This window comes from Thamnophis elegans, chromosome 4 (assembly GCF_009769535.1).
Source record: "Thamnophis elegans isolate rThaEle1 chromosome 4, rThaEle1.pri, whole genome shotgun sequence".
NCBI lineage: Eukaryota > Metazoa > Chordata > Lepidosauria > Squamata > Colubridae > Thamnophis > Thamnophis elegans.
The window spans coordinates 38,156,647-38,176,472 of NC_045544.1; the positions used below are offsets into that span (position 1 = coordinate 38,156,647).

The 19,826-nt window shown below is 38.8% G+C and overlaps 2 protein-coding genes across 2 annotated transcripts; both read left to right on the top strand.

Moving 5' to 3' along the window:
• Nucleotides 1-1,809: 1,809 nt before the first annotated feature.
• Nucleotides 1,810-3,454, top strand: PKIB (cAMP-dependent protein kinase inhibitor beta). The gene is made up of 2 exons (XM_032214798.1): nucleotides 1,810-1,968; nucleotides 2,944-3,454. The coding sequence occupies exons 1-2, from the start codon at nucleotides 1,821-1,823 to the stop codon at nucleotides 3,021-3,023; spliced, it is 228 nt and encodes a 75-aa protein (XP_032070689.1). The 5' UTR covers nucleotides 1,810-1,820; the 3' UTR covers nucleotides 3,024-3,454.
• Nucleotides 3,455-14,881: 11,427 nt separating this feature from the next.
• FABP7 (fatty acid binding protein 7) lies at nucleotides 14,882-18,884 on the top strand. Its single transcript, XM_032216517.1, has 4 exons — nucleotides 14,882-15,092; nucleotides 16,239-16,411; nucleotides 17,386-17,487; nucleotides 18,752-18,884. The coding sequence occupies exons 1-4, from the start codon at nucleotides 15,020-15,022 to the stop codon at nucleotides 18,800-18,802; spliced, it is 399 nt and encodes a 132-aa protein (XP_032072408.1). The 5' UTR covers nucleotides 14,882-15,019; the 3' UTR covers nucleotides 18,803-18,884.
• The last annotated feature ends 942 nt before the right edge of the window (nucleotides 18,885-19,826 follow it).

The following is a 19,826-nucleotide window of genomic DNA, read 5'->3' on the forward strand; positions in this document are numbered from 1 at the left end:
CCTGGTCATGGTGGACACGTACTCATGCTGGGTGGAGCTGGTCCTCATGACCTCCTCCACAGCTGAGAGTACCATCAGGCCCTTGCGCTGCTTGTTCGCGACACACGGCTTGCCAGATGTGGTGTCCGACAATGGCCCTCAATTCGTGTCTGCCACATTCCAGGATGCAGGGCATCCGGCATGCGCCAACCGCCCCCTATCATCCAGCCTGCAACGGCCGGGCGGAACACACTTTCCGCTCAGCCAAGGAAGCCCTTGGGGCAATTGGCCGGCAAAGGTGGCGGCTTACCTGCTAAGCCAGCACTTGACCCCTTGCCCCACTACCAATAAAAGCCCCTCGAGACCAGCACAACCACTGATCCAAGGGCTCTGGACACCGCCGCCCTCCAGCCAGTCACTGCACCACTGGGGTCATCGGCCAACGACTTCCAGTTCGAGGCCTTCCCACAGTCAGGCCTCTCCTACCCGGACACCACCTGCTGCCCATCGTCTCCACGCTCTCCTCAAACCATTCCGGCATCCCCCCAGGTTTTCGAAGCCTTATTTATACGGGCCACTCCGGCCTTAGTGACCCAGCCGCTGCCTACTGGCAGCCGGGCTGTACTCCTTCCCCTAGCGGCGTGCCTCCACGGCCCAGCCTACCTGATTCATTGCACTCGCCTTCTGGGCCTCTCTAAGATGGCATCACTCGGAGCTCCACTTCCTTCGTTGAGGAGCTACCACGAGCACGACTCACCCCTCCGACAACTCCGATCCAACTGAGGCATTCGGGGCGGGTCCGGCGGCACACCACCTATTTGAGCGAGTACGCATGCGCTATGTCCGTGCATACACTCTCACTGGGGGGGGAGGAGTGTTGAGGATCAGAAAAGTCCTCAACTTACGACCTAGCGGCCAGCAACAAGCCAAGCCGCGTCCTGATTGGCTAAGGCGCAGCTTGGCTAAGCGCGGGCCACTAGGGGCGCGCTAATTGGTTTTCCCTGCTTGACAGCTCCGTATTTGAATTGCCTTGTACATAGTTCTTGTTACAAATAAAGCAGTTGTTCTTACCTCAGCCTTGCCTCCTGCTTCGTCTCTCGCCGAACTCACAAAAGTTTAGCTACTCCATGCATCTGATTAAATGAGATGTAACTTGTGAAAGCTTATGCCTTTTAGTAACACGCTTTAGTCAGATGTGCTTCCAGTTTTATTAATTTTGGCTGACATAGACTAACTCATCTCTCTTCCTGTCTTACGAAACAGTTGAAAAGAGCTTCTTGATTAGCAAAAAAGAATATCTGATAGTAAAAACATTTTATCATAGATAAAATCTGTGGCCCTGATAATTTAGTGATATTAATCTTGATATTGCTTTGAAACAAAGCTTTCTGCAGTATTTTCAAATTCTAGGCAGGACTTGTTTTTAATTTTTAGAAAGTTCCTCTGAATAGTATTCTTTTTTTTGACTGGAAAAACATTGTAAAAATGACAAAGAAAGAAACAGTTCACTCAAATATGTAGAGTTACAGGAAGTCACTGGATATTTCTCTTTGTTGTGTTCATGAATGCTTTTAAAAATACTGTAAGTAGAAAGTGAAGATGGGGGGGGGGACAGGAAATAGGCTCTTGGGATAAAGTTTCAGAACTGATGTGCTGAGACCTGCTCTTCTTCTACCAAGGAAAAGTACATTTTGATTTTCAAAAGAGAAGTAACTTTTTTCTCTTAAACTAGTAACTTCTCTTTTGAAAACCAAGATTGGCTTACATTTGGCCACCAGATTATTGAAGCTGAGACTCTTGGTGTTTTTCAGGAGATGTTGCTATGAGGAAAGACGTCAGAGATGACTGATGTTGAGCCTGTAGTCACAGATTTTGCTGCATCCGGACGGGCAGGGCGCCGAAATGCCTTACCAGACATTCTGGGTTCTTCTGCCGGAGCTGGAACGTCCGAACTGCCACACAAATTAGCAAAACTCTCAATGTCAGAAGGTAATACTTTTGTGACTCAAAAGCTACTTTTTACTCTTTGAATAACTTTAAGAAATGTTCTTCATCAAGGCATCATATTACTGTTGAAAGAAATGTCCTTCTGGGTTCGGCTCCAAGTGGCACTCCAAGACACTGGAGACATGGAGGCTGCTTGGAAAATGGTTTATTGGTGGACAGGACCACATGGCTTGAGTCCTGAACAGAAAAGGTGATCACATGCTTCAAAGTTGGTGGAGAAAAGAGAAGGGGCGAAAGGAGCCGAGTCCCTGGTTTTATGCCCTCTCTGGCCTTTGATCTTGATCTTGTATTCTGATTGGTTGTTAGACTCCCATGGGGCCATGCAGGGGCAACTCTCTAGGCTGCGTTTTGAATCCAGGTTTGGTTGAGTTCTCAGATGCCATGTGGTGAGTTGGGTAAAGGGGCCAATATTATCATGCCTTAATCCCATCCCCCTGGAGCTGAAGGGGAGAACTCTTATTCTTATTATCTGAAGGGACTGGCTTGGCCTTCTTAATGGCCCATTGACAAAGTGGGTGAAGGCAGGAAGCTACAGGGAGCTATTCTCAATTTAAAACATGTTTCTTCCTTTTCACATCCAGGGAAATATAATATTCTGCCTTTTCAATATTTCCTAGGATATTTCATTTTTCTGGGAGAGGGCTGGGTGATAACTTTCCACATTACTAAGTAATTTTCTAAGGAGCTTTCCAACGTCAGATGAAGTTCCATAAGCCAAGAAGCTGCCTTGTTTGTAATATCACCACAATAACAGGTAGCACACCACTTTTCAGCTGTTACATAATGTATACATACTATGTCTTCTTTCATCAGCTGCACATATTCTTTGAATTTGGTGGGTGTCTAATATTACAGTGAGCAAATATTGTGAAAAGTTCTTCTAAACTCCAGATGTTTTGACTGAGTCCTTCTTTGTAGAGCTAATACTTTCTCATGTTCACATCTCTTTAATTAAAGGAGCTGAAGGAGGAGAAGCGTCATCCTCTGATGCCACTATGGAAAACCAAGAGATGGAAGGAAAAAGAATAGATTCCTAATGTTTATAAAATGTTCGGTTTTGGTGATTACCTACAAACTTCACTGCCAGAGTGTCCAAGACTCTGAAATATGTAATATCTGTAACTGGCTAATATGAATATGGTGTGTTGAAAAATTAGTTGTTTTCAATTTCATCAAGAAGCAATTTATTTATTTATAAATCATAGCCAGCATCTGCAGAAAAAAAAGAGAAGTCCAATGTAATCAGCTGATTATTGCAAATAACCAAATACGACAAACTTCATTACAGTAATAACTTGGGGTCTTTTCTGATAATAAAATATAGATATCATGTTTGGTTTGAGCTTAGAATATATTTGTACATACATACATGTGCACGCACACAAACACACATTTTATACCTATAATAGTACACAAAAGCACATATCAAAATCAGTAAATTCCAGGCCAAGAATGTAAGAACTTTATATGTAAGATTCACCATACAAAAAATCAGTGAATTTAGACTGAGTACAATTCTAAATAACCCACACAACAAATATTTAAAAACATAGGGCATTGCTAAATAGTGGAAGGATTATCTAGTGCTCTTCGTAGTTAAGGAACTCATGAGAAATTCTCTAAGTTCAACAATATAGTAAAAAGAGCATCCAATTCTAAACTATAACAAATAACATAATTAATGAAGATTGCTGTCTTGTACCAGAAGGTATCCATATTTATCATACAATTAGATTCCATATAGGAGTCATATATGATCTCATATAGCCGTGATGGTGAACCTGTGGCACACATGCTACAGGTGGCATGCGGAGCCCTCTCTGTGGGCACACGAGCCACCATCCAGCTCAGCTCCACCGCGCATGTGCGCACGCCTCCCATCGGCCAGCTGATTTTCAGGTCTCTGCTGTGCATGTGGCAGGCATGCTCACATGCAGGGGGTGCATGCAGGTGTGTCAGAGTACAGAGGTGCATGCGTAGGGGTCACAGGGGTTTGCGTGCATGCGAGGGGGCAGCAGAAGGTCCTGCATGCATACACAGGGAGGTTCATTGCATTGTAGGTGTGGGCACGTACACGGGCGTGATAGCATGCATGCGCACATTTTCAGCACACGAGGATAAAACTGTTAGCTATCACTGCCATATAGGAACAAGCTGGTGGATACTGAAGATATAACTAGAGGAATATGGATGAATATTTGAGACAGGACAAATCTTCTCCTGCTCACCTCCCCACACCCAGAAAGTCCATCTTAGTTTCCATTGTAACAATTGCTCTAGTTCTGCACAATAATCTCTAAAGCCTCTGCTCTTCACACTTTAAAGTAACATTTCTCTGTCACCCTGGATACCAAAGTTTAATTTTCCCAGAAGCCAAGACCCAGAGTATTTTCGACACAGCACTTCAATCAGAAGCTTGATTTTGAAAGAAAAAGGAAATGCATCTGGAGATTAACCACACAAAACCTTTTTCAAATCTGAACTCGACTGACAAATGTACAGAAGTTCAAGACATACAAAAATGCCTTTTTTGCTCCTTCAAAATGTCAAGATGAACCAAGATCACCTAGGATTTCGAAGACCCTTAGAGTGCATTTGTTATTTTGCTTTCTTAAAACTGGCTTTTCTGGTGAAGTCAAAATTCTGTTTATTAGAATTTTTAAAACAAATCCTTAACGACTGTAGTTGTTTTTAAATTGCATTTCAGTACAAGGAATGAAATAGATTATCCTTCCATTTAGAAAAATATGTTCTATCAATCAGGCTTTCACAAGATCTAGGAAGATAAATTTTTTGCTTCAGTCACGGTATGGATCCATCGGCTTATAGCTGATCCTGTTATGATCGTTAAAGCATTTTCTTCCTGATACATTTTATCTGTTCCAAAGGATTGATCCATATTTTATAATAAAGATTGTATTGTTTAAAATACAGTATGTGTATATCATTTGCACAAGAATTCTATGACCCAATTGTATGTATTTTTGCTGCATGGAAAATCAGTTAAGTATGCTTCAGATTAGAGCATAATCATTGAGATCGAACTGGGAACAGAATCATTATTTTAAAATGAATTTCAATTTGTCATGCTTGATTAAATTCTGAATATATTCATGTGTGTCCTCTTTCAATAGAATTAGTTTAGACCCCAAACAACATATTTTGTACGGAAGAACTTTATTGGCTACCTTGGCTTAGTGAACCACAATTATAAATTACTCTTTGGACCAAATATATTAGACCATAATATATTTATGGTCTAATATATTTAATATGACTCTTTGGACCATAATATGACTCTTTGGACCAAATATATTAGACCATATTAGTATTAAGATTTGTCTTTGTTAACTAAGACAGTGTGCCTTGTGCTATTCTGATACTTTTCTAAGATCTATGCACAAAAGTCACATTTCTTCAAAAGGAATGAATCCTCTATAATTTAACTCAATACATCAAATACCAGCTATTTTTTTCCTATTTATTTTCTAAAACAAAATAGTAAAAATATTGGATACCAAATTAATCATGCAACATTTTGAGTCCTGTTGCTTTCAGATTTTAGGTTGAACCTAAATATAAGGTACAATAAAATGATAGGGTTGAACTTTCTCTTTATAATCAATAGGTGGCACTCTGCACCTATTTGAAATAAATGGCAACCATGCCATTGTGTAAAGCAAAAATACATTTCATCAGTAATGATTGTGACTCAGGCTACCTAATTTTCAAGAAACTAAACCTTGGATATACTCAAGCCTTGTCAAAGTACTGCTGCATTCTTTCTGAACAGTACTTCCCACTACAGTATTGTAATAAATGTATAGTATCAAAATGCATATAGATTCCTGAGTTCTATCCAGCAGTTTTCCTTTATGCCAGTACCTCACAAATGTATCAGGATCAGAATTACCAGCAGCTAATGCTTTTTATATTTAAATATATAACTTCCAAGAACAACTGACCATAATGTGAGATTTTCAACTTTTAGCAAATATCAAATACAAATATTTTAAAGAAGAGTAAGAAAGCGCATGTTCTGAGATTGTTGAAAGAGAGAGAGAGAGAGCGAAAGTAAAAGAACGGTTAAATAGGAATTAACACTATATTTTATTATTTTCTCCTACCTCCAAGCAAATAAATAAACAAGAAAATAGAGGAATTCATAGGAACGTGGTTTAGGCTGTAATAAGCATTAGTGTCTATGAAATTGAGTGGAAACAAAGCCACAGTTAGCAAATAAAAGAGTTTTTGTGTTATATATGCCATCAATATTTTCAACATGAGCACTCTAGATACCGGTAGTTGTGTCTGGATTTTATGGAGAGGATCTTGGAAAGAAAGCAAATTAAGGTTTATTAAACCTGGTAGTATAATTGTGTATCATTTTAGTGCCAAGGACAGATAAAAATGAGTTTGTGCCACATGCCCAAATATTTTGGATGTGCTGCAGCAGATCTTAATTAGCCTCTACTAATAAGAGATTAGCCACCATTCCACAGGAAGAATGCCAATTGCAAATGAGTGTATCAAATATTGGATTCACCCTTCTAAGATGAGAGTTCTGGCCCAAATCTCTAAAAAGAGAACTTGAAAGATATGTTGAACCACTTGGCTAAAGGCAAAGTCTTCACCAAGCTGGACTTGAGAGAAGCATATTACCGCATACGAATCAGAGAGGGATGAATGAGGGGGAAGCTGCAGGATGGATAGCGGAGCATCGTGACGAGGCAGCTCCTAAGTTTAGAGATAAAATACTGTAAGCAACTCCTATACAGTCTGGAGTCTAAGATTTTTTTTTCATCTCATAATATGTTTCTCCTATCACTACAAGAGGAGGGGGAGCTTGGGTGGACAGTCTTATGCTGGACCCAATTACTGGCTTCAACAAGCTGCAATGAAATACTGGGTAAATTTTGCCTACAATTCTTGGTAGACTGAGTTGAACTGTAACTGGGTTATCTTCATTATTGGGAATGGACCTAGAAATTTTAGGCCAAATTTCTTGCTAGACATTCTTAATCTTATGTATTTGGCCCCTAAGCATTACAAATAGTTCTTGACTTTGTTTAGAGATCATTTGAAGATACAACAGCGCTGAAAAAAGTGACTTATTACTGTTTTTCACACTTATGGCTGCTCTGGCAGCCCCATGGTCATGTGGTCAAAATTCATACACTTGGCAACTGGTTCATATTTATGACTGTTGCAGTGTCCTGGAGTCATATGATCACCTGTTGTGACCTTCTGACAAGCAAAGTAAATGGGGAAGCCAGATCCAGTTAACAACCATGTTACTAACTGGTTGTAGTGATTCACTTTAACAATTGGGGCAAGAAAGATTGGGGCAAAATTCACTTAACATCTATCTCATTTAGAAACAGAAATTTTAGGGTCAATTGTAGTCGTAAACTGAAGACTACCTGTATTTGCTACTTTGGCACTTTTGGTTTAGTAAGTCAACAGTAAACCTAATGACGTTTACTGAGCCAACTTTGGCCAAAAATGATTCTTAATGATTAATGATTAAGATTCTCTTAAGAGCTGACTTTATCTCCTTTTTTTAAAAGATGTTCTCTGATTTATACTTTTTGTTTGCAAGAAATGTATTACCCCTGGCATATAACTGTATGAATTGATGCATATAACTGTATGAATTGATGCATAGAAGCGTATTTACCTATAAACTTAAAGCCAGACTTTAAAAAAAATATTTCTGCATGTGTTTGCAGCTATTCAGCCAAACAAAGTACAGTATCTTAGTTTTATCAAGGTAGTTCCATAAAGTTGTACACTGGCCTGAAAACGTTTTCCACTTTATTCTTGTCTCTAATTTTTTTTTTGTTATTGCACTTTTTCTTTGGCCTGCCATGATCCCCTTTTTATGTCAAAAAGGTCATCTATGTTTCTGAAAACCCCTGATATAATTCCACTATGCTCTAGAACAGGGCTGTCAAACTCCCGGCCCATGTGCCAGATGTGTCATGTGCTGGCCATGCCCACGCCTGGTTTAGCAAAGAGGGAGAAAGTCCCAATACATCACATGGCAATACCATGACAACGCAAGTTTGACACCCCAATATTATAGCCTAGATCAATTCTCAAGAAGAGAAGGAAATGTATAGCATAACTTGAGAGGCAGCTACTGAAGAAGCAAAAAATTGATGCTGAAATTGCTTCTGAATAGAAATGTTTATAGACTTAAAATTATATTGTTTTGTGTAATAATTATAGTAAATAATTACATAAAAACATAAGGTCATATTAGATGACCACAGAGTTCAATATCATTTCATTATTTTGATATATGTTTACCTATAAAATGGGGTTGAAATGAGGGGTCCTTGGTGTTCTCTGAGCTTGCTTGTTTTCTTGCAGACATTTCAGTATCCAAACTAAGTAACTTCATCAGTGCTACTAGTTTGGGTAATGAAATGTTTGCAAGAAAACAACCAAGCTCAGAAAACACCAAGGACCCCTTATATGTTTACCTCTTCCATAGTTACAACCTTGTAACTGTTAAACTTATTGGTTTGCATCAGGGGTGAAATTCAATTTTTTTCCCTACCGGCTCTATGGGCATGGCGGTCATGGCCAAGTTGACATCACTTCTTTGCCCTAATGACCTACAAAAAGAAGATATACCAGTAAGTATTTGTATACCTCTTTTATTGTTATTATTGTGTATAATAATTGGTATATCCTCTTTTTGAATTTCACACCTGATCTATCTATTTGCTTTCCCCAACCTGGTGCTTTACCATTTGTTATTAAACTACATGTCCCAGTATCCTTGTAACCTCGGGTTAACGGGAGTTTCTGTGTGCCTAATAAAGTAGACAAGAGCTGATAGCTGGAAAGAGTTTGTTTTCATGTTTGATAAGACTCTTATCTGTGATGAATATGTATACCTATACATATGCATATGCGTATGCATACACATACATACATACATACATACATACATATATACATAGTATATATAGCAGTATGCTTCCTCCCATATTTGGGCATACCAGGGGTTGTGACACAATACATACCTATTTCCCTGGCTTAGCTGATAAAGGAGGAGACCCTGTGGCTTAGTGGCTAATACAACTCCCTAATATGCAATACAGCACAGGTTTGAATCCCAGTAAGGGTATGGATAGCTGATGAGAGCTAAATAGCTTGAAATAGATCTATACTAGTCTCCCTTTATTTATTTATCAGCACAAATGCAACACACACACACACACACACACACACATGTACTATATACCTAAGGAAATTAGGGAATGGTGTCCAACGGTAGATTATAGTCAAGTCAGCTCAAAATTGCCCCCAATATTTTGGGTCTTTCCTTTAAGTCAGGAGTCTCCAAACCTAGCAACTTAAGGCTTCTAGACTTCAATTCCCAGAATTCCCCAGCCAGCATGGGAGAGCGCGTGGGCTGGGCCAACCAGGGCAATTTTTACCAGCTGTGCAAACCAATTCAAATTGTTCCTACCACCTCTCCCGAGCCAGGCTGAGGTGGTTGAATTTCACCCCTGGTTTGCATATAAGTTAAAATGTGCTTCCTAACATAACATTTTAATGCCAGAAGTACATATTATAACACAGAAGGGACGGGCGGGAAGCTCTGTTACCAAAAAATTATCATTTTTTTTTAAAAGAATAACAACTGAAGACATTTGAGGAAAGTAAAAAAAAACCAACTAGAGAACCTATTTTATTAATAACAGAGTACTTGTAAAATATATACATATAGTACTTACATATAATATTCCTTTCCACTCAATCACCACTAGCATGCCTTTATTGTGCTTTCATGGACAGATTCATCTGTTTTCTAGGGAGGATTTCTCCCTGTATCTCTGAAAAAATAAAATTGTTTTCAGTTTTATTAGTTTCACGTTTCCTGGATAAGCAATAGCAATAGCAGTTCAACTTATATACCGCTTCATAGGGCTTTCAGCCCTCTCTAAGCAGTTTACAAAGTCAGCATATTGCCCCCAACAATCCAGGTCCTCATTTTACCCACCTCGGAAGGATGGAAGGCTGAGTCAACCTTGAGCCGGTGAGATTTGAACAGCCGAACTGCAGAACTGCAGTCAGCTGAAGTAGCCTGCAGTGCTGCACTCTAACCGCTGTGCCATCTCGACTCTTGTGGCCTGTGTTAATGCTCTCTGAAATATTCCTGTACTTGGACACATTTCTTTATAAGAGGAAAAAACCTAAATAGGCATACGTACAGGTGGTCCTCAACTTACAATCACAATTGAGCCCAAAATTTCTGTTGCTAAGTGAAACATTGTGAGTCACTTCAGTTATTAAACTAGTGAATGAATTAATTAATTAATTTTAAAATCAAATTTATATGGCCACCTATCTCACCCAAAGTGACTCTGTGTACAGTAAATTATTTTGCAACACCATAAAAGTATGATGTAATATTTTAAAAGTATTTAAAGTATTTTGCAATATCATAAAAATAATAAATCAAGATTATGAGTGGGAAGATGTTTACGTACAGTTTAACCAACATGCAAACTCATTATTATCAGGAGAACCAGAGGCTTGCTGGAGGGGAGGGAGGACATGTCTTGAGAGCTTTATGGAAAGCCATAAGGGTTGGGGATAATTTCACCTCAGGGGTGGATGGTGTTCCAAAGGGTGGGTGCTGTGATGGAAAGGTTCATCTTCTACGCCCCGACAGATGAAACTTCTTCACAGACAGGACACATATGTACTATCCATTTTCTGCCAGATCTGATGGGATGATCCAACAGCTAACCTGGCCCCATGCCATGTAGTGCTTTAAAGGTTAAAAAAAAAAGACCTTTGAATTAGAACCAGAAGCAAAATGGCAAACAATAAAGCTCATGGAGCAAAGGTGTAACATATGTCCATCTAAAGATACACGTAACTGTATGCCGCCACATGTTGCACCAGCTGAAACTTCTGGATTGTCTTCAAGAACAGCCCCACATAAAGCATGTTCCTGGAATCCATTCTGGGGGTGACCAAGGCATGAGTGATAAAATTCAGGTAGATCGCATTAACCAACTGCCTCATGCAACAACTGTTCGAAGTTATGACAGTGCTGAAAAAAGAACTTAAAATAATAACCAATGTCTGCATTTGCAATTCAGCCATGTGTTTGCTATTAGTAGGCACTGTTCTATGCCTGACTTTCTCCCTCCACAAACAGGACAGAGAGATTGCCTAAGTATGGTAAATGATCACTTTGAAGGCCAGAGGTCTTCAAAGTTGGCAACTTTAAAATATGTGGACTTCAACTCCCAGAATTCTCCAGCCAGCATAGCTGGCTGGAGAATTCTAGAAGTTGAAGTCCACAAGTCTTAAAGTTGCCAAGTTTGGGGAACCCTGTTTTAGGCAAAGTGTAGAGAACAATGGCCCTTTTATGAGTTGTGGACTTCAACTCCCAGAATTCCTGGGCTCAACCAGCCACACTCAGGAATTTCCCACCTCTGCTTAGGCAACCACTCCTATGCCTGATCTGTTCCCCCACCCCACCTCACAGAGCAGAGCAGTATTATCAGCAGAGTTCATCTAACCTCCTGGCCCAAATTCCTGGGGTGTCCTCAGGGAGGTTTCAGTGCCTTATAAGAGGATAAACAGGGCCAAGGCCATCTGGATTTCTGGAGGGATGCTCACTCCACAGGCAGAGGCTGCCATTGAGAAGGCACAACTCCTGGGTACAACACAATGGTGCTGTTCAATGGAAAGGATCTGGAGCACATCTTCCCTGCTAGATCTGATGAGCTGAACAGAAAACAAGAAGAGAGAGATGGTCCTGCAAATACAGGCAATCCTCAACAGTTCATTTAGTGACCGTTCAGAGTTACAATGGTGCTGAAAAATGTCCTTTATGACTGTTTCTCATAGTTACAACCTTTTCATCATCCCCATGATCATGTGAACAAAATTCAGATGCTTGGCAACTGCTTCATATTTACGACCTTGGCTATGTCCCATCACCTTTTGCAATCTTCTGACAAGCAAAGTCAGTGGGGGCACCAGATTTATTTAACAACTGTGTTACTAACTTAACAACTGCAGTCACTTAAGAATTGCGGCAAGACATGTTATAAAATGAGGCAAAACTCACTTAGCAAATGTCTCACTTAACAAAAGAAATTGTGCAATACAAGCCAAACGTTTATCTCGGCCTGTTTGGCAGAATTAGTCTTTCAACAAATGTCTGAGTTGTTGAAATCTCCATTGCAATTACTTCATGACTTGGAGGCTTTGCTTACTTAAATATGAGCCAGTAGTGTGCGGCAGCAGCCAAAAAAGCTAATTAAGTCCTTGTTGTTTAAACAGAGGCATAGAATCAAAATCATGCGAAGTATTAGTACCACTTTATAAAGTAAGGCCACACTTGGAATACTGCATCAAGTTTTGCTCACCACATTACAAAAAAGTGCAAAGAGCAACTAATATGATTAAAGGCTTGGAGACTAAACCATAAGAACGGTTGCAGAATTTGGGTTTGGCTAGTCTAGAGAAAAGAAGGACTAGGTGGGACATGATAGAAGTATTCCAGTATTTGAGAGACTGCCACGAAGAGGAGGAGGCCAATTTATTTTCCAAAGCATCTATAGGCAGACAAGAAACAACAGATGGAAACTAATCGTGCCCTTGTGACCTCTAGGCTGGAGTACTGCAACGTGCTCTACATGGGGCTGCCCTTGAAGAGTATTCGGCGACTTCAGCTGGTCCAGAATGCAGCCGCGCGAGTGATCGTGGGTGCACCTCGTTTCACCCACGTAACACCTATCCTCCGCGAGCTGCACTGGCTGCCTGTTGATCTCCGGGTGCGCTTCAAGGTGCTAGTTGTCACCTACAAAGCCCTTCATGGTATTGGATCTGGGTACTTGAGAGACCGCCTACTGCCAATTACCTCCACTAGGCCAATAAGATCCCATAGATTAGGCCTCCTCCGAATTCCATCAGCCAGTCAATGTCGACTGGCAACTACCCGGAGGAGAGCCTTCTCGGTGGCTGCTCCGACCCTATGGAACGAACTCCCTGTGGAGATTCGTACCCTCACCACCCTTCAGACCTTCCGCATAGCCCTTAAAACCTGGCTGTCCCGACAGGCCTGGAGCTAAAGACTTCAACCCCACCCGAATAGTATGACTGTTGTGCTTTTTAACGATGTATTGTCTTCATGTGTATAACTTGTTTTGTCCTTCCCTCCCCCTGAATTGTGAGCCGCCCTGAGTCCCCCCAGGGCGGCATACAAATAAAGTTAAATCCAAATCCAAAATCAAGGAGAGAAGTAACCTGGAACTAAGGAAAAACTTTCTTACAATGAGGACAATTAACCAGTGGAACAACTTGCCATCAGAGGCTGTAGGAAGAAGAGAATGGACATTCACTTATCTGAACTGGTATAGGGTCTCCTGCTTCTGGTTGGAATAGAAGACCTCCATGGTGCCAGCAGTTTGATCCTGACTAGGTCAAGGTTGACTCAGCCTTCCATTCTTCTGAGGTTGGTAAAATGAGGACCCAGATTGTTGGGGACAATATGCTGCAATTGTAAGCCACTTAGAGAGGGCTGTGTAGCACTCTGAAGCAGTATATAAGTCTAAGTGCTATTGCTATTGCTATTGCTAATTCATTATTTTACAGTTACTGTAAGACAAGGGTGTCCAACCTCGGCACCTTTAAGACCTGTAGACTTCAATTCCTAAAATTCCCTAGCCAGCACTTCTGAAAGTCCATAGGTCTTAAAGTTGCCAAGATTGGACACTCCTGTTTTAGGATAACAGGTTAGGCTCCCTGTAGTCAGTCTTCCTTTTCTTTTATCTCTCTATTTCCTTTATTTCCCTGTTAAGGCAGGAGTTTTTTAAAAAAAAGATGTTTCATGCTGTATTTAATCCATTACATGACAATTCATTAAGTAAAAACATATCAGTACTTCACTTGGTTTCCTTTGGCTGAAGAGACTACTAGTTGTAATAGTATTAGACACTATTTCAGTATCTACAAATGAGTTTGGGGAAGAGCTCTTTGTTAAGAAAGCACACATTTTCAGTATGCTTCAAAGAAGAAACATTTCTGTTCGCATGTTGTCAAATTCTTTGTTGTAACATTTTGCATTGCAGGACACCCTTCCTTGTCCTTGACAAAACTATGCCTTTGTAAATGATCCTATAGACAAGTTTTAATAATTATACTTTATTGATGTCCCTCGAGGGAGAAGAAGGACGGCAAGGGAGATTTCTGAATACTTTTAAAAACTCCAGAATAGGGAAATAAAGAACTAACTTATATTTTGCTTCCACTCTCAAAAAAAAACAACCCCTATTATTTGGGGGGAAAAATGAATTGTCAAAAAACCTGGAAAAATACTCAATATGACAAAAATAATCAAAATATACTAAATATAAGAAGTGGATAACCAAGAAAGCATGATTGCAATAACTAGTTATGGTTTGGTAATACAAGTTCATTTATTCTTTTATTCTAGCATTAAAGGGCCCAGTCCAAAATCCAATAACTTTTGCTTTTCTTTCCAACAACATCCAGCATTCTTTTAAAATTGTTGCCTGCATAGAGTGTCAGCGGAAATGCATCTGATTATCGTATTGTGTGGCTCCCATTCTGAGGCTGCAATATCCCTTGCCAAGTTTTCAAACAGGACTTAAAAAGACCCTCACATCATTTGGCATTCCTCTCGTTTGCAGAAAAGCCTTTTCTTCTCTCTCCCTCACGTTTCCCAGGCTGAATAGGATGGCTAGTCCAACCAGCTCTGTTGACCCAGTGGCCTGATCCAATCATCAGCTGAATATCAACCTTCCCACCAGCTCTCACTCCCCACCCCCTCCCACCTCAAAGGAGTAATGGGAAAATCCAGGAGGAGGCAACAGTTTAAATTGTTTTCAGTTTCATTGGATATTCCCTCAGTGAGGAAGCTGAGCAGGAGTAACTGTGCAGGATTTAAACCCAGTTTTAGGGAGAGTAGCAGTTGCTATCATAGCAGCTTTTGTCCCTTTCTCTCACTCATCCCACAGTGAAGATGGCTGAGGCATTTTGTGCTACTTGGAAGCTGATTGACAGCCAGAACTTTGATGAGTACATGAAAGCATTAGGTACGTAGAAACAGCAGCATGTAAAATCTTAAATGGAGACTGTTTTAACTTATATTTCTTTCATAAATATATATATATATATATATATATATATATATATATATATATATATATATATATATGTGTGTGTGTGTGTGTGTGTGTGTGTGTGTGTGTGTGTGTGTGTGTGTGTGTGTTAGTTACAGAGTTTGGATTTTGCAAAGAACAAACGCATTGGAATAAAGTGATGCTAAATGGTACTTGGAACTGAAATTGCAATGATTTGGTTCAGTGAAAGGTATACTAATATTTAGATTAGTAAGAGCTAATCATCTTAGTTAAACTAAACTATGGTTTGGACTGAAATTGATTCTGGTTACAAAGGTAAAATGTGAGGAGATATATTGTAAAAATGTATGTTAGTCAAGTACATGATTATGAACATATTTATTTCAAAGATTTATTGTAAGGTTCTGTTAAATTCAATGAATGATAGACTTCTTAGATTTTAAATATGTGAGTGTAAGTGAATTGGAAAGTTAATTTCTCTTTCAATGTAAGAAAAATGGATTGCAAAGGGTCTGTCTCTTGTCTGTTTTTAGAAAATAGATTGGGGTGGGGTGGAAAGAGGGAGAACTGAAAAAGTATTTTGCCCAAGTCTATGTATGCTATGTACATCTTTTGGATATATGGGAAATAAATGGTATTCAATACAAATAACAAATCCATGTAACAATCTAGATTGTAGAAATTAAAACAATCTGGATAAACATAAATCTGCCAATAACCTGACGCCACAATTTGCATCATTCCATATTCTCATACTAAATAATATTGAAAAAGGAACAGTTTTTTCTACAAAGAAAAGTGCAGGTTCATTGAAATAGAAGAGCTATGTCAAAAATAAAATTCATATAGTATTTTATCTGAACATTCAGAAATACATTTGGCTGAGTACTTTGAAGTCTTCTATACAGCTCTGCTTAGAATTGTAACTAGATCATTACTACTACCCTTGTTACAAAGAATTGTTCTTGATTTAACAGCAACAAGTGCTGTTTTGGTTTAATGCCTTCCACATCAGACAGATTGATTCTTTCTTATTTAAGAACTCCCAACAACATAAAATGGATGTTTGTGTCTTTTAATTTATTGCATATATTAAAGGAGTTGGCTTTGCTACTCGCCAAGTGGGGAATGTTACCAAACCAACTGTGATCATCAGCCAGGAAGGTGACAAAGTGGCAATTCGAACACAGAGTACTTTCAAGAACACAGAAATAAACTTCAAACTGGGAGAAGAATTTGATGAAGTTACTGCAGATGACAGGAATTGCAAAGTAAGTAAGAAAAAAAGCCTTATTTTATTTTTCAGAGTTGGCAGGAAAAAGTCTTTGAATGCAGAAAGGCATCTTTCCTCTACAGCAGGCAGTAAATTTGTTGACGAAACATTACAACTTAATTTCAGTGTAATCTATTCTGGCATAAGAGAAAGATAAAAAGATTCAAATTAAATTATGGTGCTAAGCATACATTTTTCAAACTCTGAAATATCAATAAAATGTAATTGAAGATATTTTAATGGTTATATGTTTGTATTATTTTTTTGGTTGGGCTCTTAACAGTGGACAACCATCTGCTCTGCTTTTCAGGAAACTCCCAAGGACGTAAGAGAAAATGCACTTCATCTCTGATACTTGTTGCCATTATGCCCTATTCTTTTGGGATTCCTGAAAAGTTCAGAATTTGCTGGGGGGAGGGGGAAACAATGCTAGGTTCTGTTCCAGATTCGCGTTTTAATCTCACTAGAAGTTCTCTTTTGGTTCCTATTTGATTCATAACTACTTAATCCCATGTCTTAAACTGCAAATATATTAAAGCTGAAGACTTTTAAATGAAATGCATGTTAAATACAACATCTTTAATACGAATTGCACACAGGCAAAGACTTCATTTTAGTTTTCATGTTCATTTTTTAATAAGTGATTTGCTGAAAACATCTTGCTAATAAATTCATTTCTTTGAAACTAGTGGTCTAAAGGGGCACTTCCTTGGGTGATTTAAAACATTCTGATGGCATTGTGATTGTGTGGTTGAATCCGACCCCTTTTAATGTGAACAGCTGCAAAGTTTTAATCAAGCAGCAACATACATCACCTAGAATTTTTAGACCACTGCAGCAGATGCCCCTAGTGGTCCATCGTCATTCAAAGACTGAAGTATTTTTCTTCTCCTACAGATAAATATTCTCAAGTTTAACTATTAAACCTGTTGTTTGGGCAATTTTTATGACATTTTCCATCTATTTCCACAGTCCGTTGTGAGCATGGATGGTGATAAATTGGTTCATGTACAAAGATGGGATGGCAAGGAAACAAACTTTGTTAGGGAAATTAAAGATGATAAAATGGTCATGGTAAGTAAAGCTTCCTAAAGTTAAAAATGATCTTAAGGGTTTATTATGCCATAGACATTATGACAGGGTCCTCCTTTCCTTACCTAAGTACAGGTCAATGATAGCTTCTAAAAACAGCCCCATTATTTTCTGTAGCACTATGGTTAATTATAAAACATGTGATATTTGTCATATTGGTATTCTCTCTTAATATACAGTGATATTTTAATATAATCGTATCACTTCAATGTTGACTGAGACTAAAGCAACTGAATTAGGAATCCCAGAGTCTCTTATTGCAGAAATATGACATTAAAAATAAAATTTCTTTCTTTCTCAACGAGACTTCTTGAGATGCTTCCACAGATGTTAAAAATGACTTCTTTCATGTTTTTTTTCCCTTTAGTTTTGTTTGGAAATGGCATTTTTAAAATGGAAACAGGATTGATTTAGAGAAATTCCTGCATTAGAAAGTACTTTTTCCCCATTATCCAACGATCCATTATTGCAATCTAGAGCCAATTCAATTATTTCAAAAAAATGTAACATACCTTGTAATGTATTTATTAATAAACTCTCTCACCATGATATTTGTAAGGGGAATCTCTAACAAGTATAAATAGGGATGCAATGACATGTGACTTATGAATATCACATTAAAGTTAAAAGAAGCAAACACAGTTCTGATTGGTTGACTAGAGTATACTATGCAAATATAAGTTTGTTATGCAAAGCTGAGAGTTGAACATAAGGGGGTGGGTGGGTGGGATAAGCATGAACACAAATTGTAAATGCAGGATCTTCCTGCAGGTGAGGAATCTGTTGTAACCAACCTTTGTTAAAATCTTTCATTTGTGTTCACTTTTAATTTTTTATTTCATGATTTCTCTACATCAGGGGTGTCAAACTTGTATTGTCACATCGTTGTCACATGACGTATCATAACTTTTCCCCCTTTGTTAAACCAGGGGTGGGCATGGCCAGCGCGTAACGCATCCAGCCCACAGGCTGCAAATTTGACAGACTTGCTCTAGATTGATATGAAAAGTTCAGGTTAATTCATGCAGCAAAAGTGTGAAGAACTGAAATAGCACTGGATCATTTGCTTGCTATGTTTCCTGTCATGATGTTGCAGAAATGGGGCAGGCGCAGATATTTCAGGAAGGTCTAGCTTTTGTCCCCGGTGCCTTGTCAAAGACCACATGAGTCATTTATCTCTGCACATTATGCCCAATAGTCTATATTTATTTTAAATTGTCTTTGTTTGTATTCACTGAATTTACAGACTCTCACCTTTGGTGATATTGTTGCTGTTCGCCAATATGAAAAAGCATAACATCTGTCAGCTTATTGCCTGGGGTATTCATACTTCTGGATGAAAGAAGAGCTGTCTTTAGAAGTCATCTTTGAAGTAAAAATTGCGTTGCTGATATGGAAAGAATTTGTTTTTGTTTTTGTTTTTTTTAAAAAAACAATCTCCATGTTATCAACTTGGAAACATTTCGCTTTGTAAATCACCACAAATAAACTTTGCAATAAAATCTTGAAATGTCTCATTTTATAACAAAAAGTATGCTGCCATTATTGAATACTTGAATGGAATGGAATTGAATACTTTATTTGGCCAAGTGTGATTAGACATACAAGGAATTTGTCTCCAGTAGAGAAGCTCTCAGTGTAGATGCAAAGCAACAAAATAATGATAATAATAATAATAATAATAATAATAATAATAATAATAATAATACCAATAAGAGGATGGAGTAAGAAAGATAATAAGGGTAAATAATAATGTTACAGCCATACTACATGGATAAATCCGTATAGATATTAGACAGTACTGTGAGAATTAGGTGTTCAGCAGAGTGATGACCTGGGAAGGGGGGGGGGGACTGTTCCTGTTTAGTTGTTTTGGCCTGAAATGTCTATAATGCTATCCTGATGGAAGGAGTTGAAACAGTTCATGACCAGGATGTGAGGGGTCTTTAGATATTTTCTCAGCCCTCCTTCTGATCCATGTAATATACAGGTCTTCTATGGAAGGCAGGTTGGTTGTAAGTTCTTTCAACAGCCTTTTTTATCCATTGGAGTCCCGTTTGGTTGCTGTTTGGTTGATTTTATAAAATCAAAGTCAAGTGGAGCCAAAATATCCAGGTTTCATACTAAGTGTATAGTGGTCCTTTAAAACAGTTTTAGTGAATAAATGCTTGACTTTAATAGTTTGCCATGTAGACGAAAACTTGGCTCAATGTCTCCTTCCAGTTATCTGTCATAGACTTGCACATTCTTTCACAAAGAGACATGGTTCAATGATAAATACAGATCTCAACCCTTCCACCTCAATTTTCTTCTACTTTTCT

Coding starts and splice junctions, on each gene's coding strand:
- FABP7 (XM_032216517.1), top strand. CDS start 15,020: ATGGCTGAGGCATTTTGTGCTACTTGGAAGCTGATTGACAGCCAGAAC. Junction 16,412..17,385: donor CAGATGACAGGAATTGCAAA/GTAAGTAAGAAA, acceptor CTATTTCCACAG/TCCGTTGTGAGCATGGATGG. Junction 17,488..18,751: donor AAGATGATAAAATGGTCATG/GTAAGTAAAGCT, acceptor CTGAATTTACAG/ACTCTCACCTTTGGTGATAT.
- PKIB (XM_032214798.1), top strand. CDS start 1,821: ATGACTGATGTTGAGCCTGTAGTCACAGATTTTGCTGCATCCGGACGG. Junction 1,969..2,943: donor AAAACTCTCAATGTCAGAAG/GTAATACTTTTG, acceptor CTTTAATTAAAG/GAGCTGAAGGAGGAGAAGCG.